This window comes from Chiloscyllium punctatum, chromosome 18, assembly GCF_047496795.1.
Source record: "Chiloscyllium punctatum isolate Juve2018m chromosome 18, sChiPun1.3, whole genome shotgun sequence".
In the NCBI taxonomy this organism is placed as follows: domain Eukaryota; kingdom Metazoa; phylum Chordata; class Chondrichthyes; order Orectolobiformes; family Hemiscylliidae; genus Chiloscyllium; species Chiloscyllium punctatum.
The window spans coordinates 99,664,550-99,681,200 of NC_092756.1; the positions used below are offsets into that span (position 1 = coordinate 99,664,550).

General features: G+C 44.1%; 1 protein-coding gene across 1 annotated transcript in view; it reads left to right on the forward strand.

Moving 5' to 3' along the window:
* Positions 1–16,651, forward strand: part of LOC140489128 (uncharacterized) — a 161,049-nt gene that overhangs the window by 16,097 nt on the left and 128,301 nt on the right. The window contains exons 6-11 of the mRNA XM_072588362.1: positions 8,898–8,933; positions 9,082–9,117; positions 9,338–9,394; positions 14,347–14,382; positions 15,025–15,075; positions 16,594–16,629. Of these exons, the coding sequence (XP_072444463.1) occupies positions 8,898–8,933; positions 9,082–9,117; positions 9,338–9,394; positions 14,347–14,382; positions 15,025–15,075; positions 16,594–16,629 (252 nt within the window). The remainder of the gene's footprint in view (positions 1–8,897; positions 8,934–9,081; positions 9,118–9,337; positions 9,395–14,346; positions 14,383–15,024; positions 15,076–16,593; positions 16,630–16,651) is intronic.

Here is a 16,651-nt window from a genome sequence, read left to right on the forward strand (position 1 = left end):
CCTTTTGTCCTAATTCCTCATTTCAGATTGGTCCTACATTCCCGATACTCTTCCAAAGCTTCATCTATCTTCAGTCGCCTAGACCTTATGTATGCTTCCTTTTTCCATTTAGCTAGTCTCAACTTCAAAGTTTTACCTGTCATCCATGGTTCCCTAATCTTACAATTTCTATCCCTCATTTTCACAGGAACATATCTCTCCTGAACTCTAATCAACCGCTCTTTAAAAACTTTCCACATATCAAATGTGCATATACCTTCAAATAGCTACTCCCAATCTACATTCCCCAGCTCCTGCTGAATTTTGGTATAGTTGGCCTTCCCCTAACATTTAAGAGGCATTTGGATGGGTATATGAATAGGAAGGGTTTGGAGGGATATGGGCCGGGTGCTGGCAGGTGGGACTAGATTGGGTTGGGATATCTGGTCGGCATGGACGGGTTGGACTGAAGGGTACGTTTCCATGCTGTACATCTCTATGACCACTCCTGTCTTAGTTGGTTAATGAGTATTCTAAAATTTATGAAATTGTGATCACTATTTCCAAAGTTATCCCCTACTGAAACTTCAACCACCTGGCTGGGCTCATTCCCCAACACAAGGTTCAGTATTGCTCCTTCCTGAATTGGAGTATTTACATACTGTTCTAGAAAACCCTCCTAGATGGTCCTTACAAATTCTGATCCATCTAAACTTCTAACACTAAGTGAATCCCAGTCAATGTTGGGAAAATTAAAATCTACCATCACCACTACCTGTTGCTCCTACATTCCCTCCCTCCCCCGCCCCCCACATTTATCTCTCCACTCCGGAGACTCCCTTTCCAAACCTTTTCCTACAGCAGATGTAAGGCTCACTGGTCTATAATTACCTGGGTCATCACTACTGCCCTTCTTGTATAAGGACACAACATTTGCAATCCTCTAGTCCTCTGGTACTAAATCTGTGGACAATGACGATTCAAAGATCAAAGCCAAAGGCTCCAGCACCTCCTCCCTAGCTTCCCAGAGAATTCTTGCATAAATCCCATCTGGCCCAGGGGACTTGTCTACTTTCACATTTTCTAGAATTGATAACACCTCCTCCTTACTAACCTTGATACTTTCTAGTTTAATATCTCCTTTACAATATTCTCCTTTTCCTGAATGAAAACCAGATCAGAAATATTTGTTTAGCACCTCTCTGATTTCCTCAGGGTCCACATTCACTTCCCACTTCTGTCTTTGACTGACACTATTCCTACCCCAGTCATCCTTTTATTCCTCACATATGTATAGAAAGCTTTAGGGTTCTCCTTTATTTTACCTGCTAAAGATTGCTCATGTCCTGTCCTTTCTCTTAACTCTCTCTTTAAATCCTTCCTCGCTAATCTGTAATGCTCCATCACCTCATCTGAACCACCTTGTCTCAACGTCACATAAGCCTCCTTCTTCCAATTAACAAGCGATGCAATTTCTTTAGTAAACCAGAGTTCCGTTACCTTATCACTTCCTCCCTGCCTGACAGGGTCATACTTATCAAGGACATGCAATATCTGTTCCTTAAACCAGCTCCACACTGATTGTCCTCACCCCCTGCACTTTGCTACCCTATTCTATGCATCCTGTCTTGCCTAATCGCATTATAACTTCCCTTCCCCCATTCATAACTCTTGCCCTGTGGCATGTACCTATCCCTTTCCATCGCCAAACTAAACGTAACCAAATTACAGTCACTCTCTCCAAAGTGCTCACCTACCACTAAATCAAACACCTGGCCTGGTTCGTTACCAAGCACCATATGCAATGTGACCTCCCCTCTTCTTGGCCCTTCGACATATTGTGTCAGGAAACCCTCCCGCACACATTGGACAAAAATTGATCCATCCAACGTACTATAGTTATAGCATTTCCAGTTAATTTTGGGGAAGTTAAAGACCCCATAATGACCACCCTGTTCCTTTCACTCCTACCCAGAATAGTTTTGCCGATCCTCTCCTCCACATCCCTGGAATTCTGCAGAGGTCAATATAAACTCCCAGCAGTGTGACCTTTCTTCCCCTGTTTCTAAACCTCAGCCCATATCACCTCAGTAGACAAATCCTTGTCAAAAGTTTTTTCAGCCACTGTTATACTGTCCTTGACTAACAAGGCCACACTTCCCCCTGTTCTTAATGAAAGACCTAAATCCTGGAACCTGTAGCATCCATTCCTGACTCTGCTCTATCCATGTCTCCGAAATGGCCACAACATCGAAGTCCCAGGCACCTGCCTATGCTGCAAGCTCACCTACCTTATTTCAGATACTTCTGGCGTTGAAGTAGACACACTTCAAACCAGTTTGCTATCTGCCAGCACATCCCTGTAACCATAAAATCCTGTCCATGTCCTCCTTACTCTTATCCTCCTGTGTAGTGGAACGACACCTCAGGTTCCCATTTCCCTGTTGAGTTATGGACAGAGAAATAGAATTGCAGGAAACAGAGCACCGAAAAACAGTCATACTTGAATCAGCACTTCAGCTCGGTTTTTCTCGCCACAGATATTGCCAGACCTGCTGAATTTCTCCAATATTTTTTGCTAATTATCCTAACACATGTTCAATTTCCCTCCCAATAAACATGGACATTGTGCCCTCTTTCCTTATTACTTGCTGTATTCACACACCTACATTTAAAAAAAATTATCTACATGGAAACCCAGATCCCTCTGCATCATAGAGCTCTGCAATCTCTGACCATCTACATCATGCGCTTCTTTCTTATTTTTTTCGACCAAAATGAACAATTTCCCAATGATATTCCATTTAACTGGTCTTTGCGCATTCATTAACTTCCCTTTATCAGTTTTATCCTTCATTGTTATGTTCATTTCACAACTTCCTTTCCTGCCAATTTTAACTCAGCATTGAATTTAATCACCATATCTTCGGTCCCTCTATCCAGGTTCTTTTCAATAAATTGTGTAAAATTCAGGTCCTAATACTAATCCCTGTGGCACACCACTCAGCTTGACATCTTACCAACCAAGATGGCGGCGGTAACCTGGTGCACAACTCCCTGAGCACACAACAACCTCCTTGCCCTCTGTCCGCTCTCTCCTCCTTGCCTTCACATATTTCGCTCCCTCCCCTCTCTTCTTACCTTCTCAGACTTCGCTCGGCCACTCCTGTTCCCGCAGCTCTGGAGAACGAGACCCGAGCACCGCTTGTTTCCCCGTCTCCGGCTGCCCCCGAGCAGGCTCTTCAGACGCGGGGCGCGGGAAGTGGGTCCTAGCAGCAACTGCCGCAGGTCACGCGGGTGGGCCAGAACTCGAGCTGCTGCAACTACAACCAGATTTTCGTAGCACCTCTACCCCCAGCCCAGTATTTACATAACCCCACAATTTTTATACCACCCTCCTCAGCGTTTTCTATAACCCTCTTTTTTTTAATAACTCCAATAATTTTTATAACCTCCTTCCCAGCCCAGTGTTTACATAAACCCCAAATAATTTGATAACAACTCCCCCGCTTAATGTTTGTGCAACACCTCCAGTGATTTTTTTTGTAATAACCCCACGAATAATTTTTATAACAACCTCCCCAGCGTTTTTAATAACTCCTCATGATTTTATTTTCAACCCTCCAGCCCAGTGTTTTCATAACCCCCATGACAACACCCCCAGACCAGCGTTTATATAATACAGCAATCCCTCAGCCCAGTGTTTATATAACCTCACCCAGTAATTTTATAATAATACCCTCAGTCCAGTGCATATATGACTCCCCAACCCAGTGTTTTATCACACTTTCCAGCCATGTAATTTTTATAACTTCTCCCAGCCCAGTACTTCTAACAATCCCCAGTCCATGTTTATATAATTTCCAGTAATTTATGTAACCTTCCATGCCAGTATCTTTTTAAACCACCTCCCCCGTAATCTTTATAACACTCCCCAGCTCTGTAATTTTATGACACCCTCCCAGCCCAGTGATCCTTTCTTATTAACAACCCTTGAGATGTCCAGGTTGTATAAAACACCCCTGCCTAGCCCTATAAATGTACCCAGCCCAATAATTTTATAACACCCTCCCAACTCAGTATGTACACAAACTCGTATCAACCCAGTAATTTTATAAACTGCTCACCCACCAGTTCAGTGATTTTATAAAACCCCCAACCCTGTTTAATTTTTTTAAAAATATAAACTCATCTCAACTGCCAGTACATTGAGTTTTACAACCCCCCTACCCCAGTGATCTTACAAAGCCACACTCCCAGCCCAGTGGTTCCACAGTTACAGACTGAGAATAACCAGCACAATGACAGCAACTGCTCTATCCTTCTCGTTCTCTCCCCTTCCTCCTACTCTCCTCACACCAGACCTCGCAATAACCCAGCATGAGGTGCTACCCAGTGCCAAACCGTTTAACTGCACTCCACTGCAAGCAGTCTAAGACAAATCAAGTGCCTGGTTTCCCATTATCTTGGACACCCCTTATCACTGGACCAAGACCTTGTGATGCTAAGCCTGTGCGGTAACCAGTGTGCAATGGTTTCCTCATGTTAAAAGACCTCTCAGACAGGCACCTTCCACACCCTCAGGATGAAGTTCAGGAATTGGAACATCACTACCCTTATAGGCAGTGCCTCCAGATATAGACTAGAACACCACACTGCCATCATTGCTCAGGAACTCAGTCGCTATAATATTGGCATCGCTGACCGGAATGAAACCTAGCAGGCAGGGGAAGGACAGCTCGAGAGCAAGGTGATTGTTACACCTTTTTCTGGAAAGGCAAGGCCAAAGAAGGGTATCATACCCATGGAGTTGGCTGACCGACTCAGAGACTCCCCTTGCGGAATAAGTGTGACGGCCCTTGATACTCTGATTCACCCTTGCTCGGAACCAATATGTCACAGTATTCAGTGGATATGCACTAATGCTTGATGCAGCAGCTGAGGACAAGGAGAAATTCTGCTCCAGCCTTGACCAATCTCTCTTACAGGTTCCTGTAGTGGACAAACTAATCGTCCTCATAAATTTCAACACATGAATCGACAAAAGTGCAGACCTTTGCAACGAGGTAATCAGGAAAGAGGGAATTGGGAAGCAAAATTCCAGTGGCACCTCCTGACCAAATGCCCCGAAGGAGAAAGTGAGGATGCTGAAGAGTCAGAGTCAAAAAGTGTGGTGCTGGAAAAACACAGCAGGTCAGGCAGCAACTGAGGAGCAGGAGAGCTGACATTTTGGGCATAAGCCCTTCATCACGTTCCGAACGAAGGGTTATGCCCGAAACAATGACTCTCCTGCTACTTGGATGCTGCCTGACCTGCTGTGCTTTTCTAGCACCACACCTTTCAAAAAATGCCACAATCCTCATCATCAACACACTGTTATTCCAAAGGAATAAACACAGTATAACATGACAGCGGCCATGCTACAAACACAGGCACCTCCTTTACTACATCATCGTCAGAGCGAGGGATTGGAAAGACATTAAAATCACACATGCCAAGACAGGACGCAATGACTGCTGTACAGGCTATCGCCTGATCTGAGCCAGGATCAACATAAACATAGCCCTGCCATTGCAGAGAAAACAGAAGCAATGCCGCAAAAAGTTTAACACTGAGAAACTTAAAGGCCCAGGAAAAATAACTTCAGCAAACCAACTTCTCTCCAAAACCCTAGTGGTCCTCAGCTACACCGAGTTGCAGGATCCCAACAGTCTCTGGTACGCCCTTAAGACCGTGATCATCAATGCCTGCAAAACCTTGGTCGGTCACTCAACCAGGAAACACTAAGGCTGGTTTGATGAGAATGATCATGATGTCCAGGAACTATTAAGCCAGAATCACATGGCATTTCTGGTTGGAAAACAACAACTGCATCAGAAGAAAAAAGGCAGGCCTACAGGCAACTGAAAGCTGAGGAACAACAACAAACCCGCGACCTAAAGAACAGATGGTGAGTGGAGAAAGCACTGGAGCTCCAACAAATGGCTGACAACATTGACATGTATGGTTTCTTCTGTTTTGTCAAGACTACGTGTGAACCAAACACTCAAGGCAATCACCTCTCTGCTCTGCCAAGGATGGAACGACTCTTACTAAAGATAAAGAAGCCATTCGAAAATGCTGGGAGGAGCACTTCAGAGACTTCCTCAACCAATGCTCTGTCATTGATCTGAGCATTCTTGAACACAGCATTCTGTACATCAGAAGCTCAGCAACACCCAGCCTTGCATGAAGTAGAGAGGGTCATCCACCAGCTTAAGAGCAACAAGACTGCTGGAGCAGATAGTATTCCCACCGAGGCATTGAAGTGTGGGGATGAAGAGCTCCTACTGCAGCTACATGCCCTACCTGCCTTATCTGGAAGGAGGAGAATGTCCGAGAGAGCTCCGAGATGTCACAATTGTGCTTATTTTCCAAAAAGGTCACAAGTCTGACTCTGGCAACTACATGGGAATTTCGTTGTTGCCAAGGTCCTCTTCTCCTATCTCCTCCCTGTGGCTGAGGAACCCCTTCCGGAATAGCAGTGTGACATTTGGCCATGGTGGGGTACAATGTACATGATTTACACCACAAAACAGAAGCAGGAGAAATGCAGAGAAAAGAACATACCTGTGTACGTGGTACAAAGGCCTTTGACATGATGAATCCTGAAGCACTATGGAGCATCCTGCTTTGGTTGCACCATGAAGTTTGCCATCATCCTTTGCCTGCTCCATGATAACATGGAAGTTGTAGTAATGACAAATGGCTCCACCACCAAACTATTCCCCGTTCAGACTGGTATCAAGTAGTGCTGCATCACAGCCCCAACACTGTTCTCAATCCATCTCACTGCAATGCTTCACCTCATCACCAACATGCTCCCCACTGGACTGGAGCTAACTTACAGAACCACAGGAAATTATTCAACCTCTACTGCCTTTAAGCCAAAAGTGAAGTCACCCCAATCAGTGGCATCGAGCTGCAGTATACAGATGATGCTTGTGTGTGTACTCCAGATCATTGTCAGCACCTTTATGGAGGTTTGCGAAAACAGGGGTCTCACCTTTAGTATTGTCAAGATGAAAGTCTTTCATCGAGCTGGTCTGGCATTATGAAGCAAACACCCAATCATTAAGGTCCATGGGGAAGTCTTAGAGAATATTGACCACTTCCAATACCTCGAAAGTGTCCTGTTGACCAAAGCAGATATTGATTAAGAGTTTCAGCATTACCTCCAGTGTGCTACTGCAGCCTTCAACCGCCTGAGAAAAAGGGTGTTGGAGGATAACAAGATCCAACACCAAGATCATGGTATACAGAGCTGTTGTGGGTCCTGCCCTCCCAAATGGTTCTGAGACATGAACTGTCTACTGCAGACACCTCAAGGTGCTGGCGCAGTAACACCAAACCTGCCTATGCAAGATCCTACAAATTCACTGGTACTAACATTGCAGCAACACAAGCATCTTCAACCTCACCCACATCCCTATTGTTGAGGCACTGAACACCCTTGTTCGGATGCAATGGGCTGGGCATGTCATCCGCATGACCAATATGAGACTCTCCAAGCAGGTGCTCTACTCCCAGAAACAAAAAGTCAGGCAAGCCCCAGGTGGACAGAAGAAGTGCTTCAGTGATACCCTCAAGGCCTCATTGGCAAAGTGCAACATTCACAGACACCTGGGAATCACTGGCCCAAGACTATCCAAAGTGGAGGAGAAGTATCCGGGAAGGAGTCAAGCATCTTGAGACTTGCTATCAGGAAAAAAAATTGAAGGCAGGTGAAAACAGCAAAAGGAGAACACTGCCACACCATTGGCCCACTCACCCACTCCCTTCCTGTGACCACCACTTGCCTCAAGTGTAACAGAGCCTGTGGTCGCCCCATGGGTCTGAACAGCCACCTACAGACTCACCCTGAGAGTGGAAGAGAGTCTTCCTCATCTGCGAGAGACTGCTGATGATGATGATTTATGCCAACCCTCCATTTCCTGTTCTTTAGCAAATTGTCCACCCATCCCAGTATTGTACTTTCTTCTTGGAATCCCTCATGTGCACAAAGAGGCCATTTGGTCCATCAGATTTGCACCAACTGTCCAAAGTGCATGCTACCCTATCCCCGTATTTAATATGGCTAATCTTCCAAGCCTGTGGGAGGATACTGGAGCACCCAGCAGAAACCCTTGCAGACATAGGGGAAGGGATTGTGCAAACTCCACGCAGACAGTTGCCACAAGGTGGAATCAAAGCCAGGTCCATAATGCTGTGAGGCAGCAGTGCTAACCCACTGCAGTAGGAGTGCAACCCTCATCATGAGGTATTATTTTCCACAATGACCTTTGATGTTGCAGCTTATCACCTGCCTCTGAATCCCAGTAACAGCACATCCAGCACCTCCCCATTATCCACAGCACTTGGTTCTCCCTCAATACACACCAAATGATTTGTTAAACGTGATTTCCCTGTCTCAAGTCTTTATTGACTCTTCCTAAAGCATTCAAAGGATGATTATTCCAACAGAAAAAAATGTGCAAGGCAAAGGGGAAAAGGCAGGAGAAGCACTCAAAGTCATGATGGTCATTTGGAGAGGTGTGCAGACACAATGGGCTGGATATCCTCCATTTACACAGTAACACCTTTTCCCAAGTGTCCTGCTTTCATGTTTTAAAGAATTACTTCCAACAACTTCCCTCTGACAGATATTAAGATACTGTCACCTAACTTTCTACTTTTAGTTTCCATTAACTTTGTAATAAAATAGTTAAATTTATTAAATAATGGTTGAATATTCATCTATAACTCATGTCTGGTGTTGTCCCCTGCCCAAGTGCTGAGTGTGGAGGGTGCTTGCAGAGGGAGGGGGGAATTATTGAAAACCAATCAGTTATCAGAAAGTGTGTGCTTTGGAAACTGAAATCCTGTTCCCTCTGTTTCAGGCTCAGCAGAGAATGAGAGTGCGCCTGATACTAAAGGTATTCATCCCTATCTTTCAACAACATGTCACAATTACAGATTTAAATATCAGTAAAACAGGAGGGACAGGTTTAAACCTATTCTGATAATGGGACACAGAGACTCTCCTGGGAACAGGGGAACTGAAACCTCTTTTTTTGATTCCAGATTCTGCACAAAGAGCGAGTCATTCAGAGGCTCAAGGTATCAATATTTCTAATTTAATCTGTCCCTGTTTCTAACAATCATGGCTGAATAATCTATTGATGATTGTACAAGAGATTCTGGGAAGCTGTTTGGATCCATTGGCCTTGGATAGAAAGCCAAAGCTCAGAGCCCAGAGTCCGTACTCAGCTCACGTTTCAACTGTGAACATTTCACACTCATTTTCCATTTGGTAATCAAAAACCTGTTTCCATTTCAGATTCCAAAGAAAGCAAAGAAAGGAAAATCAAAGTGGTTGCTTCAGGACTAGATGATGGTTTGTAGATTTTTCTGTATGGGGCATTATTGGGTGCGTTAATAAATGGGAGCTGGGTCAATGAGGATTAACAAGCTCTTTATTGAAATGATTCAAATACACGTGGAGACAGGGGAGAAGGAACAGGATGGAGAGCAAGCTGGTTACAAAACAGCAAACACAGAGTAGTGGTTAAAGTGACTTACTCAGACTGATGGGAATGTGGGAAGTGGTGTTCATCAGGGATCAGTGCTGGGATCACTGTTGGCCACCATTTACAGAAACAATTTGGTCTTGGTCATCAGATACATAATTTCAGCTTTTACTGAAGTCCATGTACACTACATCAACTGCCCTACCCTCATCCACATGCTTGGTCACCTTCTCAAAAAACTCAATGAGGTTTGACATGGCCTGCCCTTGACAAAACCATGTTGACTATCTGCAATCAAAATGTTGCTCGCTAGATGATTATAAATCCTATCTCTTATAATCCTTTCCAAACCTTTTCTTACAACAGATGTAAGGCTCACTGGTCTATAATTACCTGGGTCATCTCTACTGCCCTTCTTGAATAAGAACACAATTTTTGCAATCCTCCAGTCCTCTGGAACTAAACCCGTAGACAATGACGATTCCAAGTTCAAAGCCAAAGGCTCCAACACCTCCTCCCTAGCTTCCCAGAGAATCCTTGGGTAAATCCCATCTGGCCCAGGGGACTTGTCTACTTTCACTCCTTCCTGAATTGATAACACCTCTTCCTTACTAACCTTGACTCTTTCAGGTCTAATATCCCGTATCTAATTTTTCTCCTTTACAATATTTTCCTTTTTCTGAGTGAAAAACAGATCAGAAATATTTGTTTAGCACCTGTCCGATCTCCTCAGGGTCCACAGACACTTCCCACTTCTGTCTTTGACTGACACTATTCCTACCCCAGTCATCCTTTTATTCCTCACATATGTATAGAACGCTTTAGGGTTCTCCTTTATTTTACCTGCTAAAGACTGCTCATGTCTTCTCCTTTCTCTTAACTCTCTCTTTAAATCCTTCCTCGCTAATCTGTAATGCTCCATCGCCTCATCTGAACCACCTTGTCTCAACGTCACATAAGCCTCCTTCTTCCAATTAACAAGCGATGCAATTTCTTTAGTAAACCAGAGGTCCGTTACCTTATCACTTCCTCCCTGCCTGACAGGGTCATACTTATCAAGGATATGCAATATCTGTTCCTTAAACCAGCTCCACATTGATTGTCCTCACCCCCTGCATTTTGCTACCTCATTCTATGCATCCTGTCTTGCCTAATCGCATTATAACTTCCCTTCCCCCATTCATTACTCTTGCCCTGCGGCATGTACCTATCCCTTTCCATTGCTAAACTAAACAGTCACTCTCTTCAAAGTGCTCATCTACCACTAAATCACTTGGTTCGTTACCAAGCACCATATGCAATGTGGCCTCCCCTCTTGTCGGCCCTTCGTGTCAGTAAACACTCCCGCACACATTAGACAAAAATTGATCCATCCAACGTACTGTAGTTATAGCATTTCCAGTTAATGTTGGGGAAGTTAAAGACCCCATAATGACCACCCTGTTCCTTTCACTCCTACCCAGGATCGTTTTGCCGATCCTCTCCTCCACATCCCTGGAATTCTGCAGAGGTCAATATAAACTCCCAGCAGTGTGACTTTCCTTTCCTGTTTCTAAACCTCAGCCCATATCACCTCAGTAGACAAATCCTTGTCAAAAGTTTTTTCAGCCACTGTTATACTGTCCTTGACTAACAAGGCCACACCTCCCCCTGTTCTTAATGAAAGATCTAAATCTTGAAACCTGCAACATCCATTCCTGACTCTGCTCTATCCATGTCTCCGAAATGGCCACAACATCGAAGTCTCAGGCACCTGCCTATGCTGCAAGCTCACCTACCTTATTTCAGATACTTCTGGCATTGAAGTAGACACACTTCAAACCAGTTTGCTATCTGCCAGCACATCCCTGTAACCGTAAAATCCTGTCCATGTCCTCCTTACTCTCATCCTCCTGTGTACTGGAACGACACCTCAGGTTCCCATTCCCCTGCTGAGTTATGGACAGAGAAATAGAATTGCGGGAGACAGGGTACCAAAGAACAGTCATATTTGAATCAGCACTTCAGCTCAGTTTCTCTCGCCACAGATATTGCCAGATCTGCTGAATTTCTCCAATATGTTTTGCTAATTATGCTGACATATGTTCAATTTCCCTCCCAATAAACAGGGCCATTTTGTTCTCTTTCCTTATTACTTGCTGTATTCACACACCTACATTTTAAAAAAATTATCTACATGTACACCCAGATCTCTCTGCATCACAGAGCTTTGCAATCTCTGACCATCTACATCATGCGCTTCTTTCTTATTTTTTCGACCAAAATGAACAATTTCCCAATGATATTCCATTTACCTGGTCTTTGCGCAATCATTAACTTCCCTTTATCCATTTTTTCCTTCATTGTATTGTTCACTTCACAACTTCCTTTCCTGCCAATTTTAACTCAGCATTGAATTTAGTCACCGTATCTTCGATCCCTCCATCCAGGTTCTTTCAATAAATTGTGAAAAATTCAGGTCCTAATACTAATCCCTGTGGCACACCACTCAGCTTGACATCTTACCAACCAAGATGGTGGCGGTAACCTGGTGCACAACTCCCTGAGCACACAACCTCCATGCCCTCCGTCCCCTCTCTTCTTACCTTCTAAGACTTTGCTCGGCCTCTCCTGTTCACAGCTCTGGAGAGCAAGACCCGAGCAAACACAGATTAGTGGTTAAAGTGACTTTCTCAGACTGTTGTGAATGTGGTGTTCCTCAGGGATCAGTGCTGGGATCACTGTTGGCCACCATTTACAGGAACAATTTGGTCTTGGTCATCAGATACATAATTTCATCCTCGGTTGGCGACATCAAATTTTTGTTTATTTAATATAGAGGAGACTGCTGCTCAACTATGAGATATTACTAAACACGGGATGTAATTGTTAAATGATTTTCTGTCAAGGTCAATGTGAGGTTGTGCATTTTGACAGAAAGTATTGGGAGTTTAGAGATTCCTGGGAAAAGACATCTTTCATTTGGATATTGGGACAGAGGGAAAGTTGGAGGAAAGCGACAGATAACAAATCTTGTTCACATCTACTATATCCAGACCTCTCAGTATTCTGTAAGTTTTCACCTGATATTCCACCATCCTTTTAAACTTGTCACACTACCAGAAGGATGTGGAGGCTTTGGAGAGGGTACAGACATGGCTTACCAGGATGTTGCCTGATTTGGAGGGTATTAGCTGTGAGGAGAGATTGGACAAGCTTGGTTTGTTTTCACTGACACGTTGGAAGATGAGGGGGCAACCTGATAGAAGTTTACAAAATGATGAGAGTTATGGATAGAGTGGATAGTCAGAGTCTCTTTCCCAGGGTAGAAATGTCAATTACTAGGGGACATAGGTTTAAGGTAAAAGGGAGTAAGTTTAAAGGAGATATGAGGGACAAGAATCTTACACAGAGGCTGGTAAGTGTCTGGAATATGCTGCCAGATGACATGGTAGACAAGATACAATAGTAACGTTGACAGGTGCATCAATAAGCAGGGAATAAAGGATATGGACCACATAGAAGCAAAAGGTTTATAAAGGCTTCATGTGTTGCGTAGGCTTGTTGGGCCGAAGGGTCTGATCCTGTGCTGTACTATGAATTGTTCTGTTCTTTGTCCACTGAGCACAGACCCAGATTCCTCAACCATTACTTGTATGACAAGCTGTTCATCCCTGAGATCATTCTTGTCCTGGACCCCCTCCAAGGCCAGCACATCATTCCTTAGATATGGGACCTAAAATTGCTCACAATATTCCAAATGTGTTCTGACCAGAGCCTTATACAGCCTCAGCAGTGCTTCACTGCTCTTGGATTCTAACCCTCTCGAAATTAATGCTAACATTGTATTTGTCGACCTAACTGTCAACTGAACCTGCATGTCAAACTCAAGCAAATCCTGAACTAAGACTTCAAAGTCCCTTTGTGTATCAGATTTCTAAAACCTTACCCCATTTATAAAATACTCTATGTCTGAATTCTAACCAAAGAGCATAACCTCACACTTGCCCACATTGTATTCCATCTGCCACTTCTTTGCCCACACTCTTAGTCTGTGAAGCCCTTCTGCAGTCTCCTCACTCCTCAACACAACCTGTACCTCCATAAATCTTTGTGTCATCTGAAAACCTAACAACAATGCCCTCAGTTCCTTCCTCCAGATTGTTACTGTATAACATGGATAGTTGTGGTCCCAAAACGGACCTCTATGGAACTCCACCAGTCACCAGCTGCCATCCTGAAAAAGACTCCTTTCTCCTGACGCTCTGCCTTCTGCTAGTCAGCTAATCCTCTGTTCATGCCAGTACTTTGTCCCTGACACCATAGACTCTTATGTGATGGAGCAGCCTCCTGTGCAACACCTTGTCCAAGTCCTTCTGAAAATGCAAACACATCATGTCCATTGGCTCTCCTTTGTCTAACTTGCTCAAAGAATTCTAACAGATTTGCCAGGCATGTCCACCCCTCGATGAAACTATGCTAAACTCAGCCCCATGTTACCAAGCGTTTCTAAATAATCTGCAAACACATCCTCAATAATGGACTCCAAACTCTTAGCAACAATCAAGGTCAGGCTAAGTGGCCTATAGTTCCCTGGCTTCTGCCTCCTTTCCTAAACAGCAAGGTTACATTTGCCATTTTCCAGTCCTCTGGGACTCTTCCAGATTCCAGTGATTCCTTAAAGATCACGACCAATGTATCCAATTGAAACAAATAGGAGTTGTCCCCTGCCCAAGTGCTGAGTGTGGGGTGTGTTTACAGTGGGACAGGAATCATTGAAAGCCATTCAGATATTGGAATATGTTGTCTGGAACCTGAAAGCCTGTTTCCTCTGTTTCAGACTCAGTGGAGAATGAGAGTGAGCCGGATGTTAAAGGTATTTATCCCCATATTTCAACAATATGTTACAGTTACAGATTTAAATATCATTAAAACTGGAGGGACAGTTTAAACTATTCTGATAATGGGACACAAAGGCTCTCCTTGGATTGGAGAACTGAAAATCTCTTTACTCTATTCCAAATTCTGAACAAAGAACGAATCAATCAGAGGCTCAAGGAATCCATATATCTGTTTTAATGTGTCCCTGTTTCTAACAATCACCGCTGAATAATCTATTGATGATTGTACTAATTATTCTGGGAAGCTGTTTGGATCCATTGACCTTGGATGGAAAGCTAAAGCTCAGAGCCCAGAGTCAGTTCTCAGCTCACTGTTCCTATATCTGAAGAGCAAGGAGGCCAGAGGGACAATCTCAGCCCTGGGCAGAAAGTGAGATTCTCCCTCAACCTGGAAACTCCGGGATTCAACCTGTAGCTTCCTGGTAAAATGAGCTGACCCCAATCCAACCCTGAGCTGGCCCTTTGAGTGATGGGAATGCAGCTCATGGTGAGCTGAGCAGCTGCTGCAATGTGTGAGTGTGAGCAAAAAGCAAACATGTGACAAGGACACACTTTTCAATTGTGAACATTTTACACTCATTTTCCATTTGGTCATCAAAAACCTGTTTCCATTTCAGATTCTAAAGAAAGTAGAGAAAGGAAAATCAAAGTGATCACTTCAGGACAAGGTGATGGTTTGTAGATCTCTCTGTGTGGGGCATTACCAACTGCGCTAATATATGGGAGCTGGGTCTTTATTGAAATGACTCAAATACACGTGGAGACAGGGGACAAGGAGCAGGATGGAGAGCAAGCTGATTACAATATAGCTAACACAGAATGGGGGTTGAAGCTCATTATTCAGGCTGGGGGGGGGAGGGTTGCGGATCTGTGCTGGGATCACTGTTGGTCAACATTTATAGAAACAACTTGGTCTAAGGAATCAGAAATACAATTTTCGAATTTGTTGGTGACACCAATCTGGGGACAAACTTCATATTGCAGTGATTTTGCAATTTTATTTGAGAGTATTGCTTCAATCCCAGAGGATCCACGGTCTGCTCCCTTATTACAGAGGGATGACTGAAGATGGTTAACCTAAGAGTCACCAATTCAAAAACAGGGGGAGATTTTGAGGAGGAAGGACCTACTTGGTCACCTCAGCTGGTGGAGGAATTGAACCCACACTGTTGGCATCACTTTCCATCACAAACCAGCTGCCCAGCCGATGGAGCTGTATGGTAGGGATGAGGGGAACACGTGAACATCTGGAGAAGAGGAGGCAAGCTCTGGGTGACAGGGAGATGACAAACAGGAGACCAACGGCACACTTGATGGACGGTCAGTTTGAGCTGAGGAAAGAGGTTCAGAGTGAAGATTCTGGGAGAAGACCGACACTAAATCAACAGCTTCATGTCATTGGGGCCTGTGTTGCCATGAGATGGAAGCAGGAAATGAAAGTTAAACAATGTGTTCAGTCTGGTCTGGAGGGTTCGGAGGAGGTTCCGGGGAACATTATTTGACAGGAAGGGTTCACTGAAAGTGAAAGGAAGGATCTACAAACCAGTTGTGAGATTGGCTTTGTTCTATCGATCAGAAACCTGGGACACACCATGAAGAGAGGAACAGGGGCTGGATAATAATGAGGAGTAATGCAGATGTGGATGGGTTTAATAACAAGACAGAACAAAGTCAGGACCCAGCTTCAGAGGCTCAGTGAAGATTGTAGCTGAGAGACTGAGGACTAAAGTGTGACCTGACTGAGGACTCAACCAACAAATTACACCTTAATATGGTGACAGGGGCTTGATATCTGTTCCTGTGGAAACACCAAATACAACACTTTCTGGAAAAATTCAAGACAATTCAGAGAAATGTGTTTATTCGGAGAACGATGGGAATATGGAACTCGCTCCCAGAGAGAGAGGCTGAGGTCAATTGTTTTGACAGATTTGCATGAAATGAAGAGTGTTTACAACAAATTGTAAAAATCAGCAGAGTGTATTGGATTGCATGGCCTCCTTTCTGTCTCTAAATATCTTGGACATTTCCAACTAAAGCTCTGTTCTGGAGATGTGCTGTGCTCCAATGCTGAGTGTTGGCTGGTTGGGAGGGGTGTTGTTTGCAGTGGGAGAGGGATAATTGAAAACCATACAGATATTGGAACGTGTGGTTTGGAAACTGAAATCCTGATCTCTCTGTTTCAGACTCAGCGGAGAATGAGAGTGCACCTGATACTAAAGGTATTTATCCCCATCTTTTAAT